This window comes from Callorhinus ursinus, unplaced genomic scaffold (assembly GCF_003265705.2).
Source record: "Callorhinus ursinus isolate GAN/ISIS: 27379988/994484 unplaced genomic scaffold, GSC_fseal_2.0 scaffold15, whole genome shotgun sequence".
Lineage (NCBI taxonomy): Eukaryota > Metazoa > Chordata > Mammalia > Carnivora > Otariidae > Callorhinus > Callorhinus ursinus.
This window is the reverse complement of record NW_027397077.1, coordinates 40,842,340-40,854,963: the sequence shown is the minus strand read 5'-3', so window position 1 is coordinate 40,854,963 and position 12,624 is coordinate 40,842,340. Positions and strand designations below refer to the sequence as shown.

General features: G+C 39.3%; 1 protein-coding gene across 4 annotated transcripts in view; it reads right to left on the bottom strand.

Annotated features, from left to right (window-relative positions):
- Positions 1 to 12,624, bottom strand: part of ATG7 (autophagy related 7) — a 230,640-nt gene that overhangs the window by 138,474 nt on the left and 79,542 nt on the right. For all 4 annotated transcript variants that reach the window (XM_025885212.2, XM_073901654.1, XM_025885213.2 and 1 more), the window contains exon 17: positions 11,887 to 11,967. In XM_025885212.2, the coding sequence (XP_025740997.1) occupies positions 11,887 to 11,967 (81 nt within the window). The remainder of the gene's footprint in view (positions 1 to 11,886; positions 11,968 to 12,624) is intronic.

Below are 12,624 nucleotides of genomic sequence, written 5' to 3'. Positions count from 1 at the left end.
TGAAACTCTCATCCCACCCCCCAAAATCTGTGCTGGAGGGCACCTAGAAGTTGTTCTAGTGCACCCAATATTCCTGATGTCACAGTCGGAAATACATTCTTCTGGGTCAGGATTCTCCTTTAAAAGGACAAGTCTCCCAAGGATAAACAGTTGGTTCACCAAGGAGCTTAACCAATCAGTCCTCAAAATTGCTAAAAATTTTAAAAGGAATCCTTCCCCCCCCCGCCCCGCCAAGGACAGTACATTGGAATTCTATGAGTGTTATTCTTGCCACATCATTGTCTGAAAGATGCTTAATATGGTAGGTAAGTGAACTGAGAGGGTTGGAAATCCTGGACCTCTGTGTCATTTCTCTGAACCTAAGGAGTTCTTGGCCTGATAGATGGGGTAGCCCTCTTGTTAGACACTTCATGGGAAGCTTGAAAAGGACACTGAGAAGACATCCATAAGATGGTGCCAAAGAAAGAAACACTGCAGCATCTGGCAAGATGAAGCCAAGCCAGGTGGTCCTCCCTGTTCGTGTTGCTCTGGCCTCCAACCAAATATAGCCACAATAAGGAAAGGCAAGATGCTTGGGGCTGGAGAAAGGCTTCTGAGGAGCAGTGTGGGACAAGGGCAAGAACAACAGCACGACAGTAGCAGGCTTGGTGCTGTCATAGAACCACCATCCTGAGTCTCTTATGCCCTTGCCCTCTAATTAGGGGCACAGAGGAATTCAGAATTCAGAGGCAACACAGCCAAGAAGTTTCATGCCAGCTCATCCAGAGTTGTGGGCCTGATACTAGTCACAGATACCTGCACAGAAACTTCAGCAAATAAGAGGATTTACCTCCTTCCCTAGTGCACATTCTTGGGAATATTAAACCCCAGCTTCATTCTGGTTAATAATGAAACCCCTAGATTAAATGCCTACATGAAAAGAAAAGCAAAAAGGAAAGAAAAAGACAATGAATCTAATAACTTGCACATTAATATTTGCTCAGCTCTTGAGGCCATGCCCTTTTAAAAGAATTGCTCATCTTTTTTTGTTTCCCTCCCTTTTCAGCCTCTAAGGATAGAAAGATTTTATGGCTGTAAATTACAAAGTGAGCCTATTTATGAAAGGAAACGGGAATGGTATCTGATTTCTGTAAGCAGGAGCAATTAAAAACATTTACAGTACCAGGGCACCTTGGTGGCTCAGTCAGTTAGGGGTCCGACTCTTGATTTTGGCTCAGGTCATATCTCAGGGTCGTGAGACAGAGACCCGCATTGGGCTCCTTGCTCAGTGGGGAGTCTGCTTGAGATTCTCTCCCTCCCTCTCCCTCTTCCCCCTGTATGTGCTCGTGCGCATGCTCTCTCTCTCTCTCAAATAAATAAAAAACCATACACACAAAAAAACATTTACAGTACCAACTATAGGACACTTGGCATACAAGCTCTCATTTAATCTTCATTGCCACTAAAAAGATTATCTTAACTGTTTTCCACTCAAGTGAAGCACAGAAAGTTTGAGATACTTTTCTCTGGTCACAGAGTCGGCAGCGTTCATCTCTAAAGCCAGTGACCATTTCTATGGCACAAACCATATTAAAATGTCCTGTTATCATTCAGCCAGCTCGTAGTCACAAAGTTAGCGTACTCCAAGCTCCCGGCACTGGTGATTTTACTTATTCAGACCCAGAAACCAAAGCTCTTGCAGTTTTTTAATTCTTGAGATTTTTTTTTTCAAGATTTTTTATTTATTTATTTGACAGAGAGAGAGAGCGAGAGAAGGAACACAAGCAGGGGGAGTGGGAGAGGGAGAGGCAGGCTCCCCGCTGAGCAGGGAGCCTGATGCGGGGCTCAGTCCCAGGACACTGGGATCATGACCTGAGCTGAAGGCAGATGGTTAATGACTGAGCCACCTAGGCGCCCCAAATTCTTGAAGTTTTTCTTGCAAACTGCTTGTTCCCTTGATTCACAACACGCAGCTTCAAATTACTTCTAGCCTTTCCAAAAAATCAAAACCAACCTTCAAAGGTCAAGAACTCACCACTGCTGAGGCTATTAAGAGGAAAATATTGTGAGATCTGAAGCAATTTCCCAAGAAGAACTTGTCAACTGTTTTGAGTGAGCACAGCAGAATTGAAATAAGTGCACTGCCTCCCCCAGGGACACTGTGAAAGGGCCACTTCTTGGGACTTGTAGTCCTTTTGCACAGTGTGTTAGGGTGTCACAGGTTTTATTTCTCAGGTATCAGGGGCCTACTGGAATAGTCTCAAAAATAAGCACTTGAATGATTAGGCAAAGAACAGCAGATGTTAGGAAATAAAACTCTTATTCCTCCAGTAGAGCCAAGTGACGCGTATTTTTTTGTTTTCTCTCTAACACGTTACTCTACTAGTAAGTCAGTTTGTAATTGTTTATTTTTAAAAATCTGCTTGCATTATGACTGAAGTCAAGTCTGTCAGGTCAAATTGAACTAACAGGAAATCTAGATATGGGCCCATAAAGAGTGAAGCTGAGCTCATGTTCCACATTTGGGATATGTGAGAGGTATTAATGCAACAGTGAGTAACTTGCCTCAGTTGCCACTTCTGTTACCATCTCCCCCTTCAGGGTCCTTCATGAAAGAGCCAACATGATAGGGAAATGTCAAGCACAACTAGGAACTGAGAGAAATCCAAATTTTTTTCCTGCCTTTACAAAGAACACAAAAATATGCTTTCACATGGATTTCTATCCCAAGTTGGAGTGCTGACAAAGTTCTTCAGAGTATCCAAATGGCCCAGCGAATCCAGAGTCAACTATAAAGACACCAAGGCTGTCTACAGTCATGAGGACGGGTAATCTCTGACTACAGGCCTTGGGACTATGCAACATACCCTTCAACACAGTCCTCGTGGGAGGTGGGACAGTTATCCCAGAGATACTGCCATTCCTCAAGACTCTACTGGATACGCATTCATGTAGTTTCTACATGGTTCTTCTTATTTGCAAAAACTTGCTATGTCTGTTCTCCCACTGACTGTTTACATTTGGCATACTTACAACCTTTTCAGGATCACAGGGAAGGTATTTTCCAATTTTAGTCTGATGGCTATAAATTCAAGATGTCGAACTTTGGTGTATGCTTTAATCACCCACTAGGTATTCTAGAAAAGAGAAATATGTAGCCTTTTCTTCCTTGTGAAGAAAAAAAATCTTTAGTTTCTATGATGAAAGAATTACTTAAAACTAGGGAAGACCAGTGATGTCTGGCTGGCTCAGTGCGTACAACATGTGACTCTTGATTTCAGGGTCATGAGTTCGAGCCCCATGTGTGGCGTAGAATTTACTTAAAATTTTAAAAAAGTTAAAAAAAAAAACTAAGGAAAGCTAGACACTCTCGAATTTATCACTGTCATCACATAAAACATTACATAAGCAAGTTATAAGGACAGTAAATTTAGGAATAGGATGTTCTCAAACAGTTCATTCATAACTTCTATGGCAAAAAAGGCTGCAGAGATAAGTTCTTTTAGAAATACCTGGACAGGATACTGGAAGGCCTTTTAGAAAAAATAAAATGGAGACTCTTAAAAATCCTGCATAAGAGCAAGCAAAACTCTTCAAAGAATTCATTGCCAAAAATGTGTCCTTTAATAAAATGTTAGGTCATCTATGATGAATCCCAAGGGCTCCTTGTTTTAATATACTCTGGAAATGATCCTCCAACATAATAACAAATCATCGAAAGCATCAACTAAAGCAAAGGAGATAGTAAAAGCTAAAAAGAAGATCAGGTGGATAAATATTCAGAACCCTGAAATATAACATTAACAGCTACCACTTATGGCATAATGATAAATCACACCTCTGCACTAACAGGCAAAGGGCATTCTGCTACTGAGTCTTAGCTACCTACCAGACTGTAAGTTCCTGGGCAGTACAGACTATCTTATTTTTTTCTTATCCTGTTTTGCTGTTCATTTATTCATCTACTAAAACATGAATTTTTCCTGCCATTCAAAACATTTAATCAGTTCCTACCATTTACTAAAAACTAATTATGCCTTCCAAGGCATAATTAGTAAGGATGTTTATATAATTCTGGTATAACAAGTTATTTAATCATGTAATATAATTTTACTATCTTGTCTAGAAGGATATCATCAGAAACTTCAGAGGCTCTTACTCACCTCTGTATCATTCAAAAATGTATCCTGAATTAGGAGTTCTAATGTTTGTTCACGGGAACTGCTAGGACAACAGTCATCAAAATAAATTCATGTAAATATTTATCTGAGTGTTTTCAGTATTCAACTTAAATAGTTATACGTTGTATACAAATTGCGTATGTACAAGCATGTACATCCCTAAAAGATCTCCCAATTCAAACTGATGGCTCCCCTATTTAAAAAAACCCAGCAGTGGGGCACCTGGGTGGCTCAGTCGATTAAGCAGCTGCCTTCGGCTCGGGTCATGATCCCAGGGTCCTGGGATCGAGGCCCACATCAGGCTCCCTGCTCTGCGGGAAGCCTGCTTCTCCTTCTGCCCACTCCCCCCTGCTTGTTTTCCCTCTCTGGCTGTCTTTCTCTCTGTCAAATAAATAAAAATCTAAAAATAAATAAATAAATAAATAAATAAAATTTTAAAAAAGAAAAGAAAAAACAAAACAAACAAAAAAAACCCAGCAGTCACTACCATGATCCTCCCTCCCTCCTTTCCAAAGCTACTAAGGGTGGAGGGAGAAGTGAAGAACATGAAATATTTTATGAATATAAAAATAATATAAAATATATTTTTATGTAAACAAAAAGGAAAGAAGGAACATGAGCAGATGATAATTGGGGCTCTCTGTCCATCAGGAGTCAAATCAATGCACCACTAGAATAGCGACAATGATCTCTTAGAACTCTGAGCAAGGGCAGTATCTTCCCCATTCTAAATGTAGCTGGGCCTAAAGAAATGGAATAGCAGATCAAGAGACTCTACAATCTCAGAGTCATAAAACAAAACCCAGTGGTAGATGAGCTCCTGAATCTCTTTTTACTACAGCTAAGGAAAATGAGTCTCCAGAGAGAGATGGCAACTTTCCAAAGCCATGTAAGAGGTCATGGTGGGACTGGTTACAACACTCATTCCCCAGTGTCTCATCTAGAACAGCTTGGATTCGAATGGTACCAAAGTAAAACTCATAGAACAAAGGTGCTTTCCTAGGATCCACGGGTCTTCATGAAGCCAATAAACTATCTGCAAAACTGTGTGTGGCTTTGCGTTTTTTCAGGGAAGCGGGGTCTGCTACTTTGGTCAGTCTGAACAAGGTCCAGGACTCAAAAATTTTAAGAACCACTCTGTCAAGGGATAGGCTTGGGTTGGGGGATTGGAGGAGAGGCTAAAAGTGAATGAGATTAATTCCAAACTAAAAGGAACCCAGATTTTCAACAACCTGAAGATTATACTTAGGCCAGGCAGCCAGTGGAACCATGTAAGATCACGTTCTAAACTTTCTGGTCTGGATGGTCAAAGGATCCTGTAAGAAAAACATGTGTTCAAGCAAACTAGGCATGTCTTTGTGACCACAGGTGACAGGAAGAAGAGCAAGCAGTACAAACTTAGCTACCAATTAGGTGGTCTCAGAAGACCATTGGTCAGAAGGCACAGTTCTCTGGAATCAAGGGGGAAGGTTTTGAAAGTATTTGCATAAGTCATGATGGAAGGTTTCTGCAGCTTCTCAAAACCAGGGCAGTCTTGACCTACAGTCAGGTCTCTCATTGTACCTGCTTGTACAGTGAGCCCGAAAAGGGTTCCACACACCCCGGGTGACCTATTTTAATCACAGGGGTCTTTGTTTTCTTATTTCTGATGTCAACATCAGTCCCAGGAGTGGGCAAAGGCCTTGGTACTTGGTCACAGGGAACTGGATACACGTCAGCCATTGCAATTTCCCTGGGAAACAGAAAATATTTTCCCCACTCTATGGATGAAGAAATTGAAGCAAAGGGAGAAATGTCCAAGGTTTTTCAAGGAGGTGAAGAGCCAAGAGCTCCAAGGTTAGAGCTTGCAGCTACATACTCCACACTGGCTCTGGCGGGATATTCTGTCTCCTTTAGGGAACCAAGCAGTTTTGGAGATTGGGGAAACACTAGTTGCTAAGCACAAGATGTGGGATACAGTTTACACCACACAACCATGCATATGGAATCCATCATGCATTACAACAGAAGACTTGAGGCCTCACTGGGTAAATGAGATAGGAAAAGGGAACCTGGGGGTTACTCATCATTTTCCAAATCAGAGATTTATGTCCCTTTTGGAAAAGAGAAGGAAAACCTGGCTGCAGTCCAGTTTTGAGTAATATTTGCCACTGAGAAGCTGTATGCAAAAATTCCTGGCACAAACTTCGGAGAGCTCTTCCGATTGGGTTCTGGCCAGTCCTTAAAAATGATTGAGATTTAAAACCCTATCAAATCAGAGAAACAGGGAGTGTCCTTGGTGCAGCACCATAAATCCTTCTCTCTAAAGCTAATTTCAAACATAAAACAGGAATGTTCAGAGAGAAAAATTATCTACACATACCTCCTTACAAAGAAATTTTTTTTTCTTAAGAAGGGTAGAGGTCAATGGCTAACCGTGGTCTGAGTGGCTAGAATACTGTTGATAATCTTCTTTAACCTTAAATATATTTTCTGATTTTTCTATAATTAAAAGATTGCTGTGGAATAAAGAATAAAATTAAGAAAATATAAGAGCTAATAACTTTGAGGGTCAATAGAGAGCCAGAGCTTATCTCATCCAACTGACTCATTTAACAAAAGAAGAAACGGAGGCGGACAGAGCAGGGAGCACCTTGCTTCTGGTCACTCAGGCAGCCAGCAAGGGACTCAGAGCCAGGACCCTGGAAATCCCCTGAATAACTTCCTGGCCTCCACACCATACTGTTGCAGCTGTAGGATTCCTTAGGCTAGGAAACCCCCTAAGCTTGGTGCTAGGTGAGAAACAATTTTATATGGAATTGTAAAATTCAAAACAGCAGCCTCAAATGTTAGACAAAGTACACTAGATTCCAACTCAAGAACAGCCGAAATTGAAATGGCACCTAACAGCGAGGACAGTTCATAGGGAATTGGATGTCTGATGCTCTGTCACAACTGCTATCCTGAACAACTGCATAAATGTACCATGTTTTCTTTCTTCTGGCTATTGTTCATGCAATTCCCCTCTACGGTGACTTCCCCTCTTGTTCTATCTCCTGTGTGTTTCTAGAAATTCCTACTCACCCTTTAACATCAACTCAGAAGTCCCCTTCTGCAATGCCACCCCTGGTCTCTCTGATTTGAAAAACTAATGGGAACTAGGACACCACAACAAGAAGATGCACCTTGACTGCATAGCATATCACTATATAAGGGAGATCACTGCTGCTTTACAGGTCTGTCGCATCCTCTAAATAGCATTCTTTTTAATCATCTTTGTATCTCTAGCACCCAGCAGGGACTCAAATGGCAGTTGAATAAATGAATACCTGCTAACAGCCATACAGCAAGATTTTAACCTCTTTTTGCATATCTAGGACTCGCCTTTCTATCCTCAAAAGGGTGCATTTGTAGAACCTGAGGTAACAGATTGCTTTGGGACAGAGGTTTTTCTAAAAGTTTAAATAGCTACAAAGTGAGTACTGTTATTTCATACTTCTTATGTAACAAAGAAATGGGATAGAAAAACGTTAGGATTACATAATATCAAAAAAAAATGAACAGGTTGGCAAAAAAAAAAAAACCCCACAAAAAACCATATAATTTACTACATGAGGATACCAGCCAAAGTGTATTATTCCTATACCTTCTCTATCACTCAAGGCACACATACAGATACACACAAAAAGTTCATAGCAAGTCACTGTGGGAAGTTTAATCATGACCCATCAACAGAAGAGCCCATGGCATGGTAAACACCGAAGTGTATTATTAGAGTTGCTACTTGCTAATTAAAATCCCCAGATCAGGTTTCTGGGCGCAGCTTGCTACATCTGTGCAGTAGGCAGGTCCCAGATGGTATGAAAACCAAGACTGGGCCTGCTTCTTCATGCAAGGCTATTCCTGCAGTATCACAAAGGTTGTGGGTGACAGATTGTGCAACAAGAAGAATATCCACATGCAGTCGCCTCAGGCACAGCCCTGCTCCCACTACAGATTTGAGAAAAGTTTCTAGTCAACTTCTGGGACTGAGAATTAGGCTACTGTTGCATAAAATACCAGAAGGTGCCTAGCTTTACCCCTTATGGCAAAGAAAATGGTCACAATATTCAACATATTGTCCTCCTTCCTCGAGATGGTCTGGTAAGGGCGAGACAAGGGACTTCCTGGGTTGATGGAAACATTCTAAATCTTGACTGAAATGTGGGTTACACGCATGTATACATTTGTCAAAACCCACAGAATTGTTTTCTCTTAAGATTCATGCCTTCCACTGTATATAAATTTTACCTAGCAAAAAAGAACCATGCACAAAAATCGAACTCTAATTAGTAGGTTGATTTTCTGCAGTGGTATGAGCTAGCAATTTTGAAACTACTTTCTGTATATTTTAGACTTGAGCAAGTGAGTAAATATATGCAGGATAATAAGAGTCAGGTTCTCACGGTTGGGAAAGGTAGTTAAAAATATGGAAAGGGGGAAATTAACATCACCAAAGGGGATAAAATACATCATGTGCCTCCTAACATGAAGATACATCATCACATCTTTGGTAGTTCTGCCGAAGTTTCATAACCTGACTCTAATCATAAACATTAGACAAAATCAAGTTGAGGGAAATGCTACAAAATAAATGGCAAAATATCAGCATATTTAGGTTAAGAAAGACAAAGAAAGGCTAAGGAACTTTTCCAGATTGAGGGAAGCCAAAGAGATATGACAACTAAATGCATGGTTGATCCTGAATTGGATCCTGAATTGGTCTGGGAGAAAAAACCTATAAAGAACATTACTGGTACAAATAACAACATTTAAAATGTAGACTGTGGATTAGAAAACAGTATTGTGGCAACATTAAACTGCCTGAATTTGAAAATATCTTGTGTTTGGGTAAGAGAATATCCTTTTTCTTAGGAAATACACATTGAAATATTTAGTTGGAAAGGACCACAATTTCTCCAACTTATTCTCAAAGTTGAAAGAAAAAGAGAAGGGTGGGGAGGAGGAAGCAGGGTGGGAGGGAGGGGAGTACACACATATACAAATGGGGCAAAATGCAAACAACTGGTCAATCTGGGTAGAGTACAAGGAGGTTCTCTGTATTATTCTTGCAACTTCTCTGTAAGTATAAAATTATATCAAAATAAAGTTACCAAAAAATACCTTAATTTCCCCAATATTTAGATGAAAGGCTAATAATAACTAATTCAATGTATTATGAGAAATTCTTTCAAGAATATTGGTTTTAAATTCTATTTTTTCCTCTGCTAGCAATTCACAAAAGCTTCAGTTGGCTCTAAATTCCTTTTTAGAACTAAAAACAACTCATATAGCTTCAAATAAGATTTTTGAAATTGTGCGGTAGATACCATCATTTTAAGATCAAGTCTTGTAAGACAATAAACAGAAATTGGAATGAAAATACCTCTTCATTACCCTACTCCCTCCAGATTCTTCAGTATTTTTTCTGTAAGATGGAACAATTCATCTGGTTACATGCCAAGTTAAAACCAAACAAGATAAGAAATGACTTGTGTGTAGATGATTCGGCCTTCCCTGACACAGTAGAGAACTGCATTCTACCCTACCCCAGGCCTTATAAAAGGTCTATACATATATATAAATACAGTAACGAACAGAGCATTATTACTCAGCAGAGCTTATTCTATCTCCCCCATCTTTCTCTCTGTATTTGTGTTAAATTAGATACAGGTATGACCCTGGTCCTGGGAGGGGAAGGGGGAGGAGGCAAAATACCAAAAACTACCAAAGGAAAAAATTACTTCATGGATATCAAAGGAGAATTTTTAAAAAGTCATTTTTAGCCACAAAGAATCTTTCTGAAACAGTAACAACTATGATATGACTCAGTATAAAAATATTATGCTAAGGATGCATTAAGAAAAATTCACATGCACAGAGATGAAACTGTAATTGGATTTGTCATTTCAAAGTATTAATGTTGGGTTTGCAGATAATAGAGAATGACATTCTCCTAAGCGAATAAAGAAGTTAGCCAAGTAAGTAAATGCTGTGTTTCTACTGTAAGGAAATACGTGCACCAGTGAAGCAACCTTTTCAGCACAAAAGAAATTTAATACCCAGACCACATGAAAAGTGATCGCTATGGGAATAGCACAGCTGTTAAAATCCAAGGCCGTTTGTATTAAGTCGTCTAGCATGTTTATGTAAAGCAGGACTTTCAGAATGACCATCAAGAGGAATTAACTTCACTAACAAAAAAGTGATACCTATATTTAGTTTAATGCTTACAATCAGTGTGAAAGAAAAATGCAAAGTGATTCTCTTTCAAAGAATAGAGGGGACCTCAGTTAGCTGGTATGCTTCTGATTCTTTCATAAACAGTATCTCAAGGGCTAATTTAATTAGAACGAGAAGAAAGAATGAGTGTTTGCATTTCACTTACAGAACCCAATTATCTTTATTTCATTGAGACGCCTGATCTACATAAAGCCACAGAAAAACTGGCACCTGTGCCAAATGATTTCAGTATGAAAATTAATACTGCCAAGTTATTTTGAGACCAATTAGCTGAGCCATTCAAAAAAAAAAAGTGCTCACTAAAAAGCATATAATCCTAAAACTTGCATTTCTGAAGACAGAAGTAGACACCCTTGAGGCCTTGACTTGAACAGATATGATACCTCAGAGAGACAACAAAAAGAATGAGCTCGTGGGTAACTACTGATAAACGGTAAGCTTTAAATCTCAAGGCTGACACTTGGGATGCATAATGATAAAACAGCTTAGTTTATTTTTTGAAGAAAAAAAATTACTCTAAATGTTTCAGCACCTAAAATTAACCAAATTTATCAGCATTCTCAAATCTTGAGTTAAGTTTTTAGACTGGTTAGGACTGTGCTTCTCATAGGATATGACCAAGTAAAATCTTAAAAAAAAAAGCTTCCCCAGAATTCAATCCCTTCCATACTGCCAGATGTAGGCTCCACGGCAAAGAAGTCCTGAATTAGAAGTGAGAGGCCAGAGTTTGGGATTAATAACCCCAACACTATTTTGCATAACACTTGAACATGAAAATTTTACCAAGAAGCTTTAGTTTTAAAAGCCCAGGTTAAATCACTGGTCATCAATGGCTTAGAGGCATACAAAAGAAAAAATAGCTATAAACACACAGTATACAAGCACAAACAACTCAGACTATCTCTAGGTCTATTAAAAAATGAGATGTCATCACTAGTTTTGAGATACATCAGCCGTTTCCCATTACAATGGAAGACATACCAGCTCTATTTTTAGAGCCTCTGGAAAGATCAAAGCTGAAGGGGTTCTTTTATGGCTCCCTAGCCAGGCCCCTAATCTGTTTACTTTTTTGTCATTATGTAGATCTCCAAGACAAACCACGAGGACTGCCTGGTATCCCCCTCCTCTAAGGAACACTTAAAAATTGCTCTATAATGGTCTATGTGAGCAAGGTTCCTCTGGGGAGGAACAAAACCTAGTGAAGTTCACATTCAAATTATTGTGATGCAAGTATTGATACAGAACCACAATATCTAATTCAGTCTCTCTTTGTACACTATAAATAAAACTTTTTCAGGATGGTTTCCCTGTGAGAATGAATACACATAAATGACAAATCCCTTCCAATTTTTTAGACCCTATTCCTCCCCCTCAAAAAAGTCCTCAGTTGGGTTCAGTGCCTCTCACTGGCAAGGGTAATAGGTTCATTTTAAAAAACAATTCCCTCAAATGCAGAATGACTTACTTTGGAAGAACAAGCTGTACATTTGTCAAACGCCAGACTGACAGGAAGGACATTATCAAACCGCGACAGAAATCCCCGGATCTAAAAACAAAACAAAACAATTGACATCAAACTCAGAATGCCCACACCTGTGAAATATATTTGTAGTTTCTGACAAGAAGTGGGAAATAATATGGTGGTCTTCACACGGATTACTAGCAAAAATGAAGTGCAGCATGGATATTTTTCCTTGTACTAAAATCAGTTTGAGGAAGAACTGTATCATGTCTTTTATTCAGTTAGGAACCTACAACCTTTTCATGTATTTGAGACCTAAAAAAATCCAAAATACAAAAAGAAATCACTACACTGTAAAGTATCATTGTAATAAATGTCTTAAAAAATATAACCGGTCAACTAGTTTATGATGACCCAACTGTCATATACAAGTTATAGTGAATATGGGTAAGTGTGTGTATGTAGGATAGGGTATTGGGTGGGGTATCACAGGTGGGAAGGTGTGGGGACTATGCCAGGCAGAGACGGTTCTAAATATATATCTAGTTATTTGGTTAACTTGGAATAGATAGGGATAAAATGCAAAACATCACCAAATTTATGGGGAAACAGCGCCACCTCGAGCATAAACTTCTAAACTACAACTGACTGCCATTTTCAGGGTATCGGCTATAACCAGGTTTCAAAAACTTTAAGTAATTTACCGACAACATTATACCTCTCTAGAACTATACTTATGCC